Here is a 22,811-nt window from a genome sequence, read left to right on the forward strand (position 1 = left end):
AGTCTGACCCAAGTTATGTGACCATATCCTGCTGTGTATGGAGTTGGGAGCACTCAAATGTTTAACCTTGACTGTGCAGAAAAAATGCATGTTTGAATTGATATTTTAAATGAGCTTTTATCTGGAACTTCATTAAATTTTGATTGTTGTGAACATTTCAGTCCCTCAAACCCACTCTGTCCTTCAGTAGTTTAACTTTATTATCATCCAAGGCGAGTTGAACTGAGGGCGACCAGACTTGGTTGTAGATACCTGAGGACGTTTCATCTCTCATCCAGGAGGCTTCTTCAGTCCAGTCGCCCTCAATTCAACTTTTCCTGGATGACTGTGACCTGATGAGTGAGAATCTTCACAGACTTCATTATCATGCAGTTTCCCCCCGAGTGAAACAGTGCATTGAAAATGAGCTTTCAGCAGCCATTAGGAGGAGGAGAGAAAAAAATGGAAGGTTTTTCAGTGAATCTGTATTAGTAGGAGGACACAGAAGTGCTGGTGAAAACTAATTAGCAGCACTCTCAGAGTTTTGTCTTCCTGTTGTCTCTTGGCTGGTTCCATTCAGCTTTCGTAATTAAAGGCCTGATCACAACAGACACAGCCACAGCAAAAGTCATCAGTGTCTTTGCGAGAAACTTAAGACGCTTGGTAATGTAGTGACTACACACAGGTATAGTTGGTCATTCACAACGGCTCCCAAAACTCTCTGTACTGTGTAGTTTACTCAGGATTGCAAAACTTTTAATCCAGTAATGAGTTTTATTGATAAAGTGAAAAAGCAATCAACTTAATCAGCTTGCTAACTAATACGCTAACTAACTAACAAGCTCATTAACTCAATCTGTAAAGGAGCTATTTGTATGTTTTGCTACTGCTAGCTAATGTTAGCATTGACAGTTGTAACCTATCAGTTTTGAAACTTTGCAAGTTCAACATCCAACTTTATTCCTTTTCTCGCTAAGAGCTGCCTCCATCGGTGCAAAGCAACACATTTGTTTTGCATGGAGCAGCTAGCCCCAGCCCGTCTGTCCTGTCTCCTCACTGTCCGATACCGAGTCACTGTAGTATTATAACCTCTTGTTAATATAACTGCAGCTGACTGGTAAGTAAACAGCTGTTAATGCTAACTTACAAATAGCACCTTTAACAGAACAATAAGTTCACTGAGTTCATTCAAAACAGACATTTGCACCATCTACTCCCGTCTCATACGCTACGATGGCTTCCTCCATCTTGGATTCTCAGCTTAATAGTTTGAAGAAGTCAAACGCAAAAAACTTATTATTATTGTAAATATTCCACATCTTTGTTGTAAATATTTTAACTTAATTTTTATCTTTTAATTTTACCTTTAATTTTACTCTTAGTTTATTTATGTTACTGTTTTCCACCAAACACCAGCGCAAATTCCTTGTATGTGAAAACCAACTTGGCAATAAAACTGATTCTGATTCTTCAGGACCATTTTAACTCATTGGACACCTCTTTATCTGCTCACATGTTATGTTACCATGATACTGTAGATAACAAAGTGCTTCTCTACAAAAATGACTCAGGAAAGTTTAAATTTTGTTGTGTTTTTAATTCTCTACTTTTGGAATTACAGTCCAAGTCAGCGACAGCAACCTTCCCATACATGTGCTTCAACAAAGATTTTTAGGAAAAACGCTGAGTTCAAATTTGCTTGTTTGAAGTTTCTAACATCCTGACATCAACCTCTGTCAATGAAGACACAAATCGTATCCCCCCGCCTCTTCTCCTCTTGACTTCTTCCAGTTTTCAGTCTGCATGACTGACATCAGCACAGGCCAGAACATATAATCTGTGTGACCCAGTTTCCATGGCAATGCACGTCGGCTGTCACTGCAGCGGCACACAGGCAGAAGGAGGTTACTCCATCCAGAACCACAGCCTGCTGTGTGAGGGGGATAACAGCGGCAGGGGAGTCAGCTCTCTAAATCCTGAGGCCCTGCTTCTGACATCATGTATAAACTGAAACAAACATACAGTACCAGTCTGTACAAGGAGACTGAAGAGCAGAGTGTAGCAAGGATTAATGAGCACTGACATAATGTTATTTGGTAAATTATAAATGATTAGTCATAAAGTAGATCATCAAACTCTTATCCTGCAGGGACTTCTGGCACAGAGAGCTCTCCGATGTGAATGTTTTAAAGAAGCGATAACTGCTCACCATTTATTACCAGTTGTATAAAATGATACATTTCTACAGGGGGTTTGACAGGAAGGCTAACTGACACCACCGCCGGACTGACCAGGGGCTGAGGTTTGGTTGATGCAGTCAACAGTCCAATTAGTAACAACTGTCATTCAAGTGTCTCATGTTTTAAAATCCATAAGAGATTCAACAAACTCTCATTTAAACATGGTCACATGTGTTTCAGTTAGCCAGGGCACACATCTGACTGCAGTCTCTCAGTTTTCCCAGCTACATAACATCTGTTTAAACCCCACTTCAGTCCTGAGGGTGTTAGTAATGCACCTCAGGGTGTTTGAAAAACTGCTGCAGACGCCAGCAGAACAACAACTCGTGCACCTCAAAAGTTGCAATAATGGCTAGCTAGCTAACAAGTATCCATCAACTATAATGTATGATCTAGACTATAACCCAGACAAAAGTTTTAACGTCTTCACTGCCACTACTCTGATCACCCACACACAGATTCATTCAATGATCGAACTCATCAGGAATCAGATAAAACCCAACAACAGCTCAGTGCATTTATACATATACACTCGTCAGTTCATGCAAGCAGCATTTACAGGTCTGTACAGTAACATGCATTTACACTCAGCTGTTGTGACATCAGAGAACTACCCAGTCTGACCAAGACACATGAAGAGGCTACATGTAAATGGGTTTCCCTGTTCTCCCAGGCTACATGAAAACCAGATGTGATGGTAACACACCTGTAGCTGTCTGGCAACTTCCAAAAGACACCAAAGTAAGTTTTGCACTTCAGCAGTTTAGTTACAACAACAACAGTTTAACTAGGTAGATAAAAGTAATGCAAACACACGGAATAATGCGTCTTCCACAGACCTATCCCATCCTACAAAGACACATGAGGTGGTTAAGTGTAAATGGGGTACGGTGGCTCAGTTCTTCTTTACTGATCCTGTGGGTGGAGGATTGCTATTCTCTTCACATTCTGTATGTTATACAAGAAAACATATTGTTATTGACAAGCTTTTGTAATTTGATTTCATTCTGGTAAATTGTCTTGGTATATACTGTATATGTCAGTGTGGTCTGAGTATATCCATACGCATTAAATAAATATAAATAAACTTATTATTATCAACTTATTATCACAACAACAGCCGAGGCTGAAATGTCATTAGTTTTGCTGGTCATAAACAAAAGTAGTGAACAACTTGGAATTTCGATCAAATGAGGTGCTAGATGAGAAGTGATGGGGTCAACAAAGTGATTAAAATCTTCAATGGATGTCTGAACCAAATGTCACTGCAATCTATTCAACAGCTGCTAAGATAATTCACTAAAAGCCAAGAATGTAAACATACTGGTGGCACAAGAGGAAGAGTCAGGGGATCATCAAACTCACTATGATTCATCATCTGGGGACCATGAATGTCTGTACAACATTTTAAGACAATCAAACAGGTGTTGATAGATATGGATGGATTTACAGTTACCAGGCCGACCGACAGACAGACATGGCTCTAACTGGAGCTGTGGAGCTAGTGTGGCTAAAAATGACATAATAGCCAGGCACTTACTTCACCTTCAGTATGATGCAGCTAATAAACACATATTCTATTAAGACTTTGGCTGATCATAATCTAGTAATTAAAAAAATAATAATATTTGAAATACACAAATATGGAAAACCACCAAAAGCTCTGATACTGATAAACTTCATGGTTTACTGCCCACAGGCAACAGGCCTTCCAGTGCCATTAAATAACCTTCAGACTGAACTATTTAGAAACTTCTGGGGCCTGATAATGATTACTGAGCTCTATCAGCTATTTGCTCTTATCAGCTGAAACACTGCACAAACCAACTTACCCGAGGTCTCTTCCAGACCACACGTCCGATCCTGTTGCCCTGGTAAAAGAGCGAGTCGTCGGTGGCGGGGAAGCGGGGGTCCTCGAAGAGCAGGCCACTCTGCAAGCACTGCCTCTTCAGGGTGGAGTACTGCTGCCCCTCGAAGGCCTTCACAGAAGTGAACATACTGCAGCCCTGAAGGACACAACCGGGATGACGGGGGGGGGGGCAGTCAGACAAAAGCAGATACACATGATATCATCACACTTTCACTCAGCACAAAAAATACTTTCTCTCCAAAAAGAAGCTTCTCCTGGCATTTTTTAAAAGCACTTCCTCTTCCTACACCTCTGCCCATTAACACACACACACACACACACACACACACACACACACACACACACAGGTGACTGACGGCAGAATCCAGCAGACTTTAATACCTTAACAGTGAAAGCTCTCAGTGGAAATAGAAAGTCGATGTGCGCTGCTGCCTTGAGCACAGCCTGGATTCACTGGGTCAACATGATCAATCTGTCAATTCACAGATATCCTCTGGGGCCTAATTATCACTGCCATGCATTGAAGGAGCCATGTGCACGTCGGTCAGCTCGGTGCCAGCAGTGCGTGCAGAGGGAGTGTTGAGTCAGGGAGGAGGCAAACTAAGATGGAGCTACTGAAGGGATAATAGACGCTGAAACCTTGGACAGAAAACAATCCTTTCTACCCCTTTTTTCTTAATTTCATCATATTTTATATTACATTATATATGACTTCATCACGACCTATAAATACCTGCGATTGTGCTGTAATAATTATTGCAATACAACTGTTAATTTATTTGTCACTACATTTAAAGCTGCATTAATAATTTAAATAAATCCTCAACAACCTAAAAAACAAAAACCTGACATGATATTTCACTATAAATACAAACACAGTAGCAAACAGTTGCATCCAGGAGCCACAGAGCATCACCAGTGTTCATTTGGAGCCAGATTAGTGTCCATGTGGTGAATTTAACGCCAGTATTCACTCTTCTTTTAGCTCTGTTTTGGTCTCTACCAACTCCTGAGAAAGGTATCTGATTCTTTAGCTGACTATGTTCACCAGTTAGTCACAAGTTTTTTTCTTTTTGTCTCCTACTGAGAGCTCTACGCACTGCAACTTAAGAGAAAATCTTCAACTAACAAACGTGCGACAAATACTCACAACACAACCAGATACAGAAACAAACTGCAAGCAGCACAGATGACAACTGAAGTGTTTCCAGGGGACACCCTTGCTGCGATGCACTTGTTCAAGGCTTTGTGAATTTTGAAGTTATAGTGTTGGAAAATGAGCTAAATGTTAGTTTGTTAGCTTCATTATAACATTCATGTGGCATTGATCTGTGTCCCCTGAAAACAACAACCATGTCCCAGCCTGGTCCATCTGTTTTTTGTGTCCCATGGAAACACTTCCGATGTCCTCTGTGCTACTTGCAGCGCATTTCTTTATTTGGTTGTGTTGTGAGTATTTGGAGAGTGTGTGTTGTCAAATTGATGAATTTGTGAATCTGAATCTATTTGCATGTGTTTTCTTAAGCTGTAGTGCACTGAGCTCTCGGGGCCACCGTAGTGTAACAGTGTCACCATTACACGGTCAGAGCACTGATGAGTTTATTTTCAACTGTGAATGTCCTGCTCAGTAGATATCGTGCTCCCAGTTCCTTTAAGAAAAGCTGTTAAAATTTTTCAAATTACGTTTTTGTTCATGTTCTATGCTTTGTCAAAAAACAAATACTGATTGACAGTTTTTAATTCTCGACATGAAAACCAAAAAATTCACATGAAAACTAAGAGGCTTCAGTTGCAGCTGGAAATATTTATTCAAATGAAAAGATTAATTTGGACTCAGTGGCTGTCAGAATAAAAAAGGACATCACTTTGAGGTCTGGTAACTTTTGATAGGAGTTTGTCTTTTCAATTCATAGACTGAATGATGAACTATTTATGTTATAAAAAACCTTAACCAACAAGTTTTTCCATTTCACGAGCTGAACGATGAGAAAGCCTCATGTGTGGACGTCAATATGTTTTTCAGCTGAGAAAAATTATTCATGCATGAACTTTTCATGGTCATCAATTCTCATTTGTCCTTTTCTGTCGGTGTCATTTCATTTCATGATCAATGCGTCTGCCTGACACAACTATCGACAAGAGATTTATCACAGAGAGTCTCTGGGGTCACTGAACGCCTGAGCAATGATAATTCAAGCATGGCTGTATTTGTTACTGGCTGACTAAAGACACAGTTTGTTGTGTTACATGACTTTCTTTAGAACACAGAGATGATACAAATGGGCTGCAACTAAAAACTTTTTTCATCATCAGTGAATTTGCACATTATTTTCTTGATTGATTATTTGGGCTACAAAAGTTTCCTGTGAAATTCTCTGCAGACCAACATGGTCTCATAAAACTGCTTGTTTTATCCAACCAATACTCGAAATCCTTAAAAATATTCTGTTTACAACTTCATTATGATCCCACAGGAAATTTGCAGAGAGGCATACTCAAGTTTTTTCATCTGGCAACTTCTCATATCGTCTCATTTCAAAACATTTTCAAGGTCCAAAGAGGCAAAACTACCTGATATTTCACACAAAAATTCAGAGATGAAAATTCAGATTTGTGCAGCTGAACTGTTTTTCTTGTTAACCTATCCCATCAAGCGTCTTGTGAAGGCCTCAGGTTTATGCAGTGACCCATTGGAGGGGTCTTGACCACCAGGTTGGGAATAACTGACAAGACAAAGAAAAGCAGCAAATTCTCACAACTCAGCGTCTGTAACTAGAGAATTGTTGGCATATTTGCTTGAACAATGATGTAAATGATTCATTGATTATCAAAAAATTGCCATAAGAATTGAACAACACCATTTCAATATCTCTGGTTATGCTAGAACCATGTGGACAATGTTGAATGGAAGCACCGATCTGACTTTTTCTTCCAATTTCTGAATGTTTTTAATTCCAGTTCTGAAAAGTTAATATCAATTAATAATAATTAATACAGTTTTAGGAAAACTACATGGATTCAATCTAATGCAACTCAAGGCCACTGAAAACAACTCCAGTTTTACAGTTAAGTCCCTCCCCAACAGGTTACAATACATTCAAGATATAAAATACTAAACAATAGGAAATATGATATATAATAAAGAAGAATTACTAAAGGCACAAAAATATGTTCACACAATTTGAAAAAAGTAGTGTCCTTTGATCACTAAAATTATCAGATTTTCCTCTTATCATAAATTTGATTTTCTCCTGTTTTAAATAAAACATGACAACTTTCAACCACCTTTGAAACCCACCTTTATGAATTTTTCTAATTAAACAGGATAAGACGACGGGCCAACCGGCAGGTGAGCGCAGCTGCACTGTAAATATTCATAGAGCAGGCAGCATCCTCTGGTTTTACACTAAAAATACCTGTGACAGGATTCGGCTCGCTCTGTGCGTTGTAAGCATGGCTCAGAGATTTGAGGACTGAGCCCAAGAAATTATGCAGATCAGGGCATGACCACAGCAGGAGAATCAGAGGAGCTACCTGTCACATGTAGGATCCATATTTGGATATTTAGTTTAGCTAATTTGGCTTTTGAACTTGATGAATTAATTAAAAATTGCATATCTGCTGCAGAGACAGGAGTAGAAACACAAGCTCACTGCAGTGACTGAAGAGCACAGTAAGAAAACTGTATTTTTAATAAATATATATATATATATATATATATATATATATTTATATTTATTTATTTTATTTATTTTATTTATTTTATTTATTTATTTTTATTTATTTATTTATATTTAATGTGGACCCGTCACATCTGGCCAATACCTGAACCAACTGGTAAGATCAGTTTCAAATCAGTACAATAATTAACAGGACTGCTTCATCATTGGATTTACAGGATTTGTGCATTCATAAGATTAAGTACTTACATTTTCCAGGTATTTAGTTCACTAGATTAAGCAAAAACACACGTTTTTGATTGTCCACCTGGTTATTTGATCTTTATCTATCTTCAGTCTCAGTCAGGGCAGAAAGACCCAGTGGCTGAATTGCTTGAACACACAGTGACGTGTGTTTTCATGCCACACTAACCTCTTTAAAGAGCTTTAATAGGATTCCTCTTTATCAAAGTAGGACCTGATTTGAACCCAACAGTGCACAGAAGTAAAATTAACATGACATGATGTGACGCAGGTTGAATATAAAAACCTCTGAATTTAAGGATGTGATAAATAGCTCTGGATGAGATTTGTCTGATTTGAATGAATAATTGTGAGGAGTGGAGATGAAGAAGGAGGAGAACAGACCCCATGTTTATAAATCTTTAAGTGTGGTTGAGGTCAGGACTCCATAAATCCACATCTGCATGCAGATCAATACAGACCTGCTGTCCTCAAGGTTAATTTACAGCCTGCTTTATTCTGACTCCTCTGGTCAAGAAGCATCTCAAAATGAAGTCTTTACCTTCACAGTGGTTTTGGACATTTTAAGCCCTTAACTTTTGTGCACCTTGTTAATAGTGGTTCTCATCCTGGGGGTCAGGACCTCCCAAGCTGCTAGCATGAAATTAAAGACAGAAACTTTATATTGTTTGTTTCCTGTAGATTAAGCAGGAGAACCTAAGGAAGAACTGACTGAGATTTTTGTCACTACTAAAAACATCAGCAGCTGTCGTTTGTTCAAGTGCTTCAAACAACCTCAGACCTGACCTGCTGGTCATGATAAAAAACAACTGGTGTTTCTCTGAAAGGCAAAAATAAAAGACCAATGCATCCCTGTATGGCTCCTCTTGATTCATTTTCTGTCAGTCTGTTCACGGTTTTGATCATTTCTAAGCAAAAATGCAAAATATCTATCCGGTTAGAGCCACTCTGAAGTGAATGTTTGTGGTTGTCTTGGTCAGTTAGCTGAATACCTTCTGGATTAAACTGTTGGTAAAACAGAATAAACAACAGGAATACATTAACTTGGGCTTTGGGAACTTGAGCAGACTATTTTTCAGTCTTTTTACAATGGACATTTTATAGCAAAACAATTAACTGATTAATCAAGACAGTAATCTGCAGATTGAACAGTTTATATATTTAATTTTTTTTGGGTAGTTTTGACTTTATTACAGCGACAGTGAGAGAGAGACAGGAAAGTTGGAGAGAGAGAAGGGATGACATGCAGCAAAAGGCCAGAGGTCGGACTTGAACTCGGGCCGCTGTGTGAAGGACTAAACCTACATAGAACATGCTCTACCAGGTGAGCTGGGGTGGCCCTGAATAATATGATATTAAATAGTAAGGAAGCACAGAGGGTTCACTCTGATAGAATTAATTAGAAATTAGTCAGAGAAGCAAATGAAGTAACACAGTGTAACAATGTAAAATAGAGTTTAAAAAAACATTTAGTGCATGTAACACACAGTATAACTGTATAATCTTCCTGTGTGCACACTGCAGCACTGCAAAGTAATAAAACCAAATCCAGCTTAAGTCTCTTAATTACTACCGAGTAGCAGTATCAAATAAAGTTATTTTTAATTGGGCTGTGTTGACCCGTTCACCTTCCAGCGGTGCTCAATGACATCTAATATCTGGGGAAAATGACGTGAGCAGAAAACGGAGGGACAACAAGAGCAGCATGAAATCTGACTACTGCACCTTTCATGAAGCATTAAGCCGACAGCATCAAGAGCCAACTTCTCCTGACGTTCAGGGAAATCCAATCCTTGTAGTGGACTTATGTTGAATCCAAACAGACCATGTAGCTGGCTACGGAAAAGCACTCGCCACAGGTAAATCCTAATATCAACTTCAGCACATTAATTATACCCATGTAAGCACTCAAAGCATGCCATAATCTCTATGACCAAATATGAATATGAATAAAGGGTAAGATCCCTTTAAAAACCTTCTCCAACTGGTGGAGAAGGTCCACAAGTGTGGGTCCCAAATAACACCTGGTCCATCTCATTAACATTAACTACAGCCGTGAGTCTTCGACCATAATTAAAGACAATATCCAGTAAATTCAATTCAGAGGAACGAACAAGCTGACTGTTGAGAGAGTGATACAGTGAAATCCTGGGGGAATGAGGAGGTCGCAGTTGGAAGCTAAATCTGACAGATGGCCTGGTGTCTTGGCTCGTGACTACATTGGGGAAAACCATGCTGTCATCTGGCCTCTGCGGACGGCCAACGGCATCACCTGCAGAGAACAAATCCTGAGAAGCTACTGTGCTGGATGCCATCACTACTGTGGCAAGCACAAAACAAGCTCTGCTCCGAATTAAAGCCGCAAGGTTAGTTTTATGGTGAACTGGCAGGAACACAGTGTGCTGCATCAACTCAACATTTCCAGTGAATTTTGTCTTTTATTATCAAATTCTCCAGCCTTCAAAAGCACTGTCATTGCAGTACAGCAGAAAAAGTAATAAACACAACTTCTGATATATTATGACCTTATAAAGTTAATAGTGTGAACATATTAGCAAAACGTTGTCTTTTGCACATCCATTAAAATTCATATGGAGTCATGTTTATGTCCATCTGACAAATCTAAGTCCAATCCTCGCTCTCCTTTTAGCGCTAATATGGTCTCCACAAGCGCTGAGAAAAATAGCTTAAAAAATTCCTTAAAAATGATCAATTAACAAAACAGTTGTTGATAAATTAATACATAAATGAAACACATACAAGAGTAGTAGTAAACTACTTTGAGGGCAAAAACACGGACAAGAGATGAGAATCATTCAAGCACATTTCAGATGAGACGTGTGGTAAGTGACTGTGGTAGTTCTATCAGAAATATTTCCTTCTGACCATCGACAGAGGCAAAAATTGACTGAATATCACTTTATGTTGTTAAATAATATTCCACTTCTGTCCCCTCTGCAGGTATCTTTTCATACCTACAGGAAAAGACAGACTTCTATTCTTTATGGCTTTGCATTGCTGTTCTGCAGTGATGTTCCTGTTATGATTACTCAATCTAGAACTAATTGTTTTTAAATTGTCTACCCGTCGTATAAATTGTTCAGTATCTTGGGACGCCATGCAACTTTAAATAATAGCAATTCATGCCTGATGTTTCTGCTCTACGAGAGACAAAAGAATTCTAGAAAAGTTTCAGATTTAACCTGCATTTTGTTAAAAGAAATCTTTACCATCAGCTGCTTCATTTTCATACCAGCATGCCCAACTTACTTTACCAATGACCAGAGATGGACAGAGTACTCGACCTCAGTACTTGAGTAAGAGTACAAATACTACCGGTCAAAATTTACTCTGTTACAAGTAAAAGTAGCTCAGTCGAAATGTTACTCGAGTAAGAGTAAAAAAGTACTTGCTTTTAAAGGTACTTAAGTATCCAAAAGTACATGCTTTTAAATTTACTTTAAGTAAAAGTAAGAGTAAGAGTAAACTTCTTATTTTTCACATCAATGAATTACTATAATTTTTTCTCAATGGATTTAAGGACCTTTTAACTCCTGTTTCTGAGAATTAACTCTTTGAAACCACCTGCACTGATGTGCTTGCTTTTAGAACCACAGTGTTATATAAAGCCTGCAGAAACACCTATAAGAACAAATAAAATGAATGGGATCATAAGAGGACAGCACATGTTGCAGATGCAGTGTTTATTAACAATCATTAAAACTCTAACCAAATGAACCTGCACCGTCCAACTAATTCTCTATCATTTCGCTAAGTTGGGAACTGGAACCCCCTCATAGACCAGTGTTGTCCCCAGACCACTGGTTGAGAACCACTGCTTTACAAAAAACTACATCTCTGCTTTCAATAACTCAATGTTGAAGTCACTTGACTTTCCAGGAAGGACATGTGCCAGTACAATATAGGAGCACAACAAACTCTGTCTCCCCATGTCTGTCTTGTCTCCCCATGTCCCGATATTATTATCCGCTTTTACGTAGATCCCAGTGGAGAGCGTGCACTGTGATAGGTTTCATTCTTTGACAAACACAGCTTGTGTCCAATGGTATTTTAGAATAAAAAAAAGAAAAAAAAAGAGCAGACCTGAAAGTAACGAGTACTTTTCAGCCTTCCTAGAAATTTACCCAAGTAAAAGTAAAAATATTTGTCTTGGAAATGTATTCAAGTAAGAGTAATAAGTACCAAAGAAATCTAATACTCAAGTAAAGTACAAATCCTCTGGATATGTACTTAAGTACAGTACTCAAGTAAATTTACTCCATTACTGTCCACCACTGCCAATGACAAATCTGACCTCAGTTAAATGTTCATGTAATGCACAAGTTTTTGGCTGCACCACAACAGCAGGACCAGCCCTATAAATCTGACTGACTGACTGATCATATTTGAGTTTCTGGTGCAAACAGGTTCAGTGTTATTATTGTCACTAGAATTAGAAGGTTTTTCTTTAAAAACGAGGCAGGTTATAAACCTGGTACATGGCTGAACATGGCCACCTGTTGTTACAGGAGGCAGAGAAATAACTAAACATTTCACACACCAAGCAAACAGAGCAGGAGAGAGAGAAGCCATCGGTAACTGCTGAGGAAACTAGCAGATCTGAATAGCATACAAACAACCAGCAACTTACTGCAGCACAGCAATAAAAGCCCAGTTAAGAAATTAAGAGTTTCTGCCCAATTAAACACTAGAGACTTTAATTTGAAACGTTCACTTTAACATGACAGACGGGAGCATAAAACGAGGCTTCGTACTAAAATACCAATTCTAAATAACAGATCATTTCATTAGTAAATAAAGCTCAAGTCTCAGCTCAGTCTTTGTCTTTAATTTGTGTTTGGTGATTTTGTCTGATGACGTCGCAAAATCAGGGTTTGACAATAGGCGGCCCAGCCATATTAGCATTTGACCTGTGATAGTTTGCGCCAACAGTCACCTCAGAAAAAGCCAAAGTGAAATGACATTCGATTAAATCACCTAATATAAGTTAGATGAACTTAGCCTTCCTAAAGTGTGCATCGCAAAAAGTGAAAGCTCAAAGCTTTCAGCAGTGTATTCAGGAGCACAGATGCTGCTGGACTGCAGACAGATGTTCAGGGGAGATGTGATATGTGATGATATGAGACTTCAGCTCTTCTACAAGTGGGGAAACAAAACAGATGGGAGGATATTTAATGGAATATAGTGGAAAGTCAATAAAAACTGCCTACACTGCAGGAAGACTGGGACTGCAACAAACCACTAGAGACAGGGAGGATTCTGTCATGATGTGGCTAAAAAATATGGCCAATCTGAACATTTACTTTTCTGAGATAACGGAAGAAAATGTGGATGTCGGCAACATGACAGATTATATTTAAAGAAAAAGGTAAGAGAAAGAAGTCTGGATGAACAAACGTGGTAAAACATGAGAAAAAAAAATTCTGCTGCTTAGGAGAAATCTGCAGAGGAGGAAGACTCCTGCCGAGGCCGAAAATACGAGTGACAGATGATACTGGCCTCACCAAAACAATGGAGTCATGATTCAGAAATGACAGGTCCTGCAGTGGTGAGAGGCTGGAGGGAAAAGCCATTCAATCAATGATCAATATTCAGAGGAGTGAGTAAAAGGAAACAAAGTGCCCCGTCCAACAGATGGGAACACTGTGGACATAATAATACTGTGTCTAATGCAGTGTTTCTAGCAAATCAGCAGCAGTGCAACTGCTAAATGTTGATCTAGGATGACAAATAATGAATAATACTTTCTTTCTTCTAATTTCTGAGTGTGTGCAAAGCTTGTCCTCTGCTCCACTGATTGTTTACTGAACAGTATTAGAAGCCTGTCATCTTGTGAGGTTAGAGGCTTCTGTGCAGAGTCAAAAAGGAGTCCTAACGAACCAATCCCTGTCCCAGACCTGTCTGCCATCTCTGCTGTAACTGAACAACACCGAGCATCGGTCCAGACTGCAAATTGCCCTTGCCTCATTCTGCTATGCTAGCCTTACTGAGCAGGAGTAACTGCTGGTCAGCAGATGTCAACATTCATCTCATTCAACTGGTGTTGCATGGCACCGTGTAGTATCCTGGCTAAGGTACCACTGTATCACAGAGTTTAAATAAGGGTACAATGCCAAACTAATGTGGGTCTAATAAGCACACTTCTCTTTATGAAAATACACAAGTGGTAATATGATACAATTACTGTGAGTATAGCTTTATACCTATATAGATTAAATTTGACATTGCTGAAGGTTCAGGGAGCCTCAAACACCGATGTAGAAATGCTATGTCAATGTATTGCACATTTATATTGATCTATTTGTTTCTAAACTTTCTTTTAAACTTGCAATAATGGATTTTTGGTCACCTGATGAAAACAGCTGTCTGCTGCTGCTGAAAACAACACCACCAGAGCAGTAAAGCTGAAGAGCATAAAACAAAAATAATGAACTGAACAATGCTATAAAGCATGAAGCTGCAGAGCTGCAGAGTTAGTGATAATTCTCTGTGGGTTAATTCCTATCCCTCTCATATTCAAGTAATCCTGCTTTAAAATAAAAAATATGAATTACAGCTAATTGAAGTTAATTATCTTAATGCAACTGTTTATTTGTTATTTTATTCATCATTGGACTAAACAAGTTTTAACTGTGCTGAATCTGTACCATTCACCTAACAACAGTTTAACAAAAATAAATTACAAATTTATGAAAAATCTCTTGACAAATATAAAAAATATATTATTTAGAAGTCAAGGGGCTTACAGGTAATTTAAATCTCAGGAAATCCCATTTGGTTAGAAGTTATGTAGTTACTCACCATATAGGTCTGTATATAGAACAACCCTGATTATCAGACAAACCCTGTTTTCCAACATCAGTTTTTGAAAAAGAGACTTTTTAAAAACAGGAAACACTTGTTCAGTGGCGAAGGTTTCCCTGAGATACAATTATCCTGAGAGGAAGAGAGTCTTCTTTATCGAATCCTTTTCTTTTGTTAAGGTGACACATGAAATAGAGTAATATGTAAAAGCCACTTAAGCATATCATCGTGTATATGAGTCACACTCTCTTCTGTCACATTGTTGAAGTGGCCAAAATCATTTTCTCTGACAGTCAGCATTTTTCTTTCTGAGTTCATCCTCAGCTGTAATTCTTGGCTGTTAGACAGATTTTCTCCCTGGTTCATTTCAGCAGCGGAGACATCAGGAGACGCCGTGAACTTGTTTTCAGCTGTTATGAGTTTGTTTCCTCTGTGGCAACAAAACACACCGCAGCAGCCTTCGGAAACTGCTGCAGGTAAAACTGTGTTGATGAAACACTTCATAATAACTAACTCCGAAACAGAATGAAAATACCTGCTAGCCTAGCAACATTAATGCTACAAACAACCCATAACACAATACTCACTGCAAAAAGGAATATCTGATCTAAACATGCAAATGTATGTCATTAAACATGAGACAACCCCATTTTTTCAAACTTAATTCCCAGAAAAATTCAGGCCAATCATTAGCTGTTACAGTTCCTCCAACCGGCTGACTAACTTTTAATTTCCGAGTGTCAGGATGGTAATGATTTTGCATCTGTCTTGACATGATGGCAGGACATGTTAATGGTTTCTGAAATCCAGGTTAAGAAGGAGAAGATGAAAACGATATGAGAATAAGATGCTGCGGATGAAGAAGAAGAAAAAGAAAATGAGGAATACGGATTAGCTCCGGCATGAACCCAGGAACCTCGGACAGCGTATGAGCTTATTACCCTGCAGGGCAGTGTGAGCAGCACCATGGACAGCTCCTGTGTTGCAGCACTGAATGGGACCACAGTGTTTCACCCTGGACGGCCAACCTTGTTTTTGACCAGTCAACTCCAAAAATCAAATCTACTTACATCCAGAGAGGCAGTATAATAGTGTGCTCTACACTTGCACTGTTTTCTGAACGTTCGCTCTGGTATAACATGGAGAACCTGTTACTTTAACAGTTTGAATCTGGGTCTGATGTGGCCATGTTGTTGCTACTGACTCTAGGCTACCGAGTTTCTCTAGGGTGACAAATTCAATACCGCTGTACAGTGTGTGTGAAGGAGTCAGCCTGAAAGCTTTGTTATCTTCTGTAGACCGACAACATAACGAAAAGTGGTTGGTTACTTTTTTTTTTTTTTATCAGTTTTATTGGTTTTATTACATTTTTATTTCTTGTGTGCATTAGTCTCAAACTATTTAACTTTTTATATTTGTACTGTCTTATTCTCACTGTGCCTGAAATAAGCCAAAGAGCAGCTTGGCAAAGGTTTTGTGGACTGATGAATCTAACTGTTGGAGAGGAACATGCAACACTGCGTAAAGAGGGAACTGCAAACCAACATGTAAACTGCAGCTGCTTTGCTGCCTCTCGGCCTGGACAGCTCGACATCATCGAGGGGAAAGTTAACTCCTGAGTCCATCAGGGTCTCTTACAGGATAATGTCAGGGTGTCTGTCCAGCTTCTCGAGCTCAGGTAAAGCTGGGTGATGCAGCATCAAACTAAATCTACCACAGAATGACGTCAAACTAAGAAAATCCACCTTCTGGAGGGGCCCCATCAGAGAAAGTGTGGATGAATTCAGAGAGCCGCTCACACCAGACATCCTAAGGATATGACTGAGCTGAAGCAGCTCTGTAGGAAGAATGGTCCAAACTTCCTCCTGAACATTGATCAGGTCTGATCAGCAGCTACTGGAAAAGCTGGTTTGAGTTTACTGGTGCCAAAGGAGGTTCAATCAGTCACTAAATCCAAGGGTTCTCTTACTTTTTCCACCAGCACGGTTAATGGTTGTGTTAAATAAAGACACATAGGATTATAATTGTTTGTGTGCCATTGGCTTAATCACATCGTGGTTGTCTACACTTCTAACTTTGATGGACATCAGATCACATTTTATGATCAATTAATGCAGAAAACCAGGTCATTCCAATGGCTCATTTCCTTTCCTTTGTCATTGTACATCCGGTGTCTAAACACTCCAAAATGAATGATTGTTACAAATATAAGAGACAGAATACATGAATATTATGGGCTACAATAACAATACCATCAGAGAGAAGGAGCAAAAGAAACCACATCTACACTTTGAGTTTCCGACAAGAATATTACAGCGATTTTTTGCCAACTAAAACATGATTTTTCCCTATTAGAAGTCGTGATAATAACTGTCCACAAACCTGTGCATCACACTATTTATGTGCACAGTAGGCGGCAGCAGATTCTGGCAGTTTTGTGGTCAGAGATCAGGGAGGAGTGTGTTCGGGTGTTGGTGGTGGGGGAGTGACTGATTAAGTCTGCTTCTGCTGACAGACTGATTACACTCAGAGAAGTGAACAGGGAGCAGTAATGCACCAGTATACCAGGGAAAGAGAGAGAGAGAGAGAGTGAGAGAGAGAGAGAGAGAGAGAGAGAGAGAGAGAGTGTGGGAGAAAAGAGAGAGAGATGGAGGGAAGGGTGCGGCAGACCATCCTTCATCCAACCCCCCCCCCCGCATCAGGGAGGAGGGCTATCCCAGCTTCCCATCCTCCAGCATCGTGATCTCCTCTCTGCAGTATCTTCTCCTGCTGCCAGCTACTGTAGGCTTGGCCATGACATACAACACTTGCACTGAAAGTCACTTTACTCTGCTTAAGAGTGCACTCAGCTTGATTTTTCCTCTTTAATTCCTGCTACCATAAGAGCCCCCATACGTTTTCACAGCTCTAGTGATGATACACATTTCAAACTACAAATGATCAAATAATTATCTTTGCTCTAGGAATTCAGTAAGACATGACGTTTCTATGCACTGATTACTGAAGTCACATTTAATCTTGATAACTGTAATGCTTTTTATTGAGGTTCAATCATGTGAGAGACAGTTTTTTCTCTCTCTAATGCACAATAATGCCAACTAGACACACATCAGAGTGAGATACAAGATTTAGATTTTACTTTATCTTTAGGAATCTCATCTGAAGTTGACCGAGGTCGAGTGACGGAGATGCTGATCAGTTTTCCTGGTAAAGACCCACAGACTGAGAAACAATAGGCAAATGGACCCGTCCAATAATCATTTCATTATTCTGTATGAGAATATTACTGCTGTTATTTCAGTATCAAATTAGACTGAATACCATTCTACATTGTATATTTGGAGGTCTGTTATTAATGTAATTTAAAACAGCCATTCTCCCAAGTTCTTTGACAATGTGGAGATATTTTAGACTCCAGGGAATCCCCCTATAAGAAGCTAGGACTCTAAAGACTCCACTTTCAGGACTGTAATTCCAGGCAAGTAGCCTAAACTGGGGCTTCCACATGGGCATAGACCATTATCGTGCATTTATTCCCCTCTCGGTGCTCTGCAGAACAATACACTTGTGAAATCATTAATTTATGACTCCCCATGCAGTGGAAAACAGACTCCACAGAATCACAGCCATAAAGATACACTGCAAGAAAGTCCCTGACTGAGATCAGCTGACACCAAAACTCAGAAAACCTTTAGCCTTCCAATGGGAACCACTATTGATGATTGATAGTTTCATCAGTGCAACATTTTTGTTTTGTTACAAAACTATAGGCTTGAAGATATCACTTCTCCTGAAGGCTCCTCTCATGTTATTTTTTTTTTATGACATCCTTGACTTTATTTTTGCTTGCACTAAAATTATGAAAACAAGATTATATTCTGAAATTCAATAAATAAAAGCCCCACCTTTGCTATAACCAATTTACGTCCATGTATTTTGCTGAGCATACAGAGCCAGTAAAGCGGGAACAGCGGCTCTGAGATCCCATATATGCCGCTATTTATGCGCAAAGTAAAGACAGACCACGTCTCACCGGTACAATACGGTGTTCCGATAAATATCTTCCCTCAACCCCCGCCCTCACCGCCCGCTATCAGCTCAGCAACCCCGGCCACAGAGGCCATATAAATCAAACGACTGCTGTAAGTAAGTAATAGGATCTCGGATCTGCTGAGATTTAACAAGCCGTCTCATATGGCTCTCCATCTCCGGCAGCCCTTCAAAAAAAATAAATAAATAAAAAAATAAAAAAGCACCTGCCCGGGAGAAGCAGTATGAACCGGTTTCACGGCACGGTTACCTGAACTGAGGCCTCTCCCGTGGCAACGTGGTTCCCTCTCGGGTCCTCCTCCGGGGGTCCAGCCGGTCCGGCTCTCACTCTCCTGGGGCAGCTGGGAGTCCTCACCACGCTCTCCCTGGTCCGCTGGCGGAGCTCCTCTCTCCTCTCCTCTCCTCAGCCAGGAGCCGGCGGGGGAGGGGGGGGGGCGGATGCGCTGTCTTCCTGATTTCAAAATAAAACTATTTATTTCAGAAATGTAATATTGGCGTATGTATTTTTCTATGAATATTTTCTGCAGACATATTTAGACCGGCTATAGACGATATTTTTGTAATCGCTTGCAGATAATAATTAGATAAATAATCAGGAACGATCCAGTACCAAGGAAAGATGAGGTTTATAATTATCACCAGAGCCTGTGGTTCCCTTTAGCTTTACAGCTTCTCTCAGCTCATTGTCTTGGATCTAAATTTGTCACAAACCACGTCCCTAACCCCAGACAGCCGTCTTCACCAGACCTTAACCTTCATGGAGGAGGTATCCAGATCTTTTAAAGAAAAAGTGCTATTACCAGAGTGTAAAAAAAGAAAAGCTACTTCATTACAGACAGAAGTCCTGCATTGAAAATAAAGTAAAACTAAGTGATAAACGACGTATAATCAAGAAAATGTACTTTAAGTAAAAGTTAAAAGTAAAAGTACTCAGTGCAGAAGAGCCCAAGGCAACATTCAAATGTTTTGTTTTGTCTAACTAGAAGGTAAACCTTTAAATTATTCAGTATAATCTAAGCTCCCCACCTTTGAGCAACTGGAACCATGAAGTGTTTGGTATTTGAGTATTATTCTACAGGATCCAGATGTGGTGACCAGGGAGGCCACTCAAGTTCAATGAAGTCACCGTCATGTTCATGAGACGAGTCTGAGCCGGCTTTTGCTTTGTGACATGGTGCATTATCATGCAGGAAGTTGCCAACAGGAGATCATACATTTTTAGGAGATCATAAAGGGATGAGCATACATGGTCAGCGACAATACTCAGATAGGCTGCAGCATTCAGCATTGATGGCTGATTGGTATTAAGGGACCCACAGTGTGGCCACACCATGAAATCACCACCACCAAACTGGACTGTTGACGCGGTGCAGGCTGCTGATGTCAGATTTCCCTCTGCAGAAATCCAGGTTCATCAGACCAGGCTGTGTTTTTCCAGTTCCACTGCAGCTTCATGTTTCAGTCACTTTTTTTTCCATTCTCCATTTGGTGTGGACATTAACTGAAGAGCCTTACTTGCATCTGCTGGATTGTATGCACTGCAGTGCTTACACATGATTGGCTGATTGCACAATTGCATGAATAAGCAGGTGCACAGGTGTTCCTAATAAAGTGCCCACAGAGTGTATGTTTGTATGAACATTTTAACTGGTGAGGAAAAATGCAGTAGAGTAAAAAGTACAATATCTTCCATGAAATTAAAATATTCAAGTAGAGTTAAAGTACCTCAAGTACAGTACTCATGTACTTAATTACATCCACCATTGCCTCAACCTAACCTCAACCAGGGTGAGCATAATTTTAACGGGAGGGAAACTATGCTTCAGGGAAACATACACAGGACACAACAGCGCTAAACAGAGAGTGAATACTGGACTTAACTTTGCAAAGTGTCCAGAAACGCAGCTCAGACCTGATGCTAATGTAGGCAACTGTTAGCTGCTAGCGTCGCCCGCTAGTGGCCAAACAACGCTAAGCGTCTTCATTTACATGCAGAAGCAGCAGCCGTTGACTTCACTTTTAGCCTAAATTTATTCACATTTTGGTAAATAAAGTGCGCCGAATTCACTATTAGCAGGTCCTGTTTGTTGTGTATCATTGGATTTGCTGACAACTAGCAAGAAATTACTTTGATATAGAAGGAAACCTAAAAAACGTGATGATTCTCAGGCAAATTCCGTAGTTCTAAGCGGCGTCTTTTTTTTTTACCATTTCTAAGCGGGTTTGTTTGCGATGTACACTGGATATAGTGAAATCATCGGGAAAAGTAAATCACGCTGAATATAAAAATATGTGTATCATGTTTGTGTGCTCAAATTTGAGTAAGTTATGACTCTTGATTTTTTACACAAATTACGGCAATCAGTTGCTAACCTTACCTGCCTGCCGATTCAAAACACCTGCCCAGGTCAAGTCTCCCGCGCCACATTTCCAGTTTGAAAACCTCCAGGGATTATGCTCTAATTATGTCCTAATTAAACCTGCCCAATTAAAGAAAATGCAGCCCAATCTGTCAACTCCCCAATATTATTTTGAAGGTACGAACAGGAAGTGTTGTCTTTCTTATGCCAATGCGTGAAAGTGGTCCTCACTAGGAGGGGGGTGGGGGTGAGGGGGGTGCGGCAGACTGCGCATGCGCTAAACTAACAGGCCTGTTGTAATCCCCTTTGTCACAAATAACAAGAATAATAAGAGAATGCAATGTGCTGTAATTTAGAAAAACTGCCCGCTAATTACAGTCGCGTCAACACCTGAGAACATATAACTGAAAAATGAACATAGGAAGTTTTATTCTATAGTTATGTTAGTTATGTTTGAGAAATGAAATTAGGCAAATATCAGCAAAAACAATATTGACAGGGAGCTTTTGGATTCTGGGCAAGAAACACTTTCTAGACAAATGCTGCATGAGAATATTCATATAATTTGATGGTGTATTGCGGCATTAGCCTAAGATACCATTATGCATTTAGGGCACATAGTATACAGCCCTAACCAAATAATAAGTCTAGTGATTTTTTTTATTTTTTATTGTCAACAAATCCCCAGAAAAGACCAAAACCAGCAAAGAATTGGTTTCATTTATTTTCAGTCAGTCGTGCATCATCCTCCTACCATAATCACAAAGGCACCAAATGTGTATTTATCTGCTGCTGAATATAGCCCCCACTAAATGCACAATTTACTCATAGTGTTTACTAAAAACCACAGTGCCCAGCTTTTTCTTAGAAAGAAATTTAACTATATACTTGTGACTTGTGTTTTTAGACAGTTATGGCCTTTGGCCTTATCCCTTAAGATTGTCCTCTGCCTGCAAAAAACATCCATCCATCAGCTGTACCACTTATCACTTGAGGGTCTTGGGGGGCTGAAGCCAATCCCAGCTGACACTGGACAGTATCACAGGGGTGATATACAGACACAAACAACCATTCATGCTCACATTCACATCTATGGCTTCTTTAATGTTGTGTTTGGTCAAGATGGAGCTAATTTTAGATGTTTCTGATAATCATGGACAGTTCAGTCAAAAGCTCTTCCCACACAGACATGGAAAATATAGAGTAGTTTAAACTCTTGACCAACAGGCACAGTTTGAGGTAAATAAGCTGAAATGAACCTTAGAAGAACAGAGAGACAGAGAAATACATTCATGTAGAGGCAGCCTGTTTATTTAAACTTGCTTCTTGGTTATTGCATTATTATGTCAAAGCAGCATTGCACTGTGTAGTGTTGCTCTGGCACCATCTATTGGTCAACCACTGCTGTTTTATACTGCTCCTGGCTCCATGAAGTGGAATATGTATGTGAGAGTAACATGCCAATGTGAACCCCATGATAAAAGGTCTGACTGAGAGCGAAGCCTTGAAACTCTTGGTAGAACAAGTCACTGTGGACATGCACCTGCTTTTTTAATATAATTTA

The 22,811-nt window shown here is 39.6% G+C and overlaps 1 protein-coding gene across 2 annotated transcripts in view; it reads right to left on the minus strand.

Moving 5' to 3' along the window:
* Positions 1-21,487, minus strand: part of LOC139637587 (calpain-5-like) — a 61,919-nt gene extending 40,432 nt beyond the window's left edge. Inside the window, exons 1-3 of one of the 2 annotated variants that reach the window (XM_071506402.1) lie at positions 21,266-21,487; positions 19,138-19,338; positions 4,052-4,225 (exon numbers count right to left, since the gene is read on the minus strand). In XM_071506402.1, the coding sequence (XP_071362503.1) occupies positions 4,052-4,216 (165 nt within the window). In that variant the 5' untranslated portion in view covers positions 4,217-4,225; positions 19,138-19,338; positions 21,266-21,487. Of the gene's footprint in view, positions 1-4,051; positions 4,226-19,137; positions 19,339-19,913; positions 21,243-21,265 lie in introns of those variants that run through there. The other variant, XM_071506401.1, reaches the window with a different exon arrangement.
* Positions 21,488-22,811: the final 1,324 nt, after the last annotated feature.

This window comes from Trachinotus anak, unplaced genomic scaffold (assembly GCF_046630095.1).
Source record: "Trachinotus anak isolate AG129_WGS33_773 ecotype Australia unplaced genomic scaffold, CSIRO_AGI_Tana_v1 ptg000020l, whole genome shotgun sequence".
Taxonomy (NCBI): domain Eukaryota; kingdom Metazoa; phylum Chordata; class Actinopteri; order Carangiformes; family Carangidae; genus Trachinotus; species Trachinotus anak.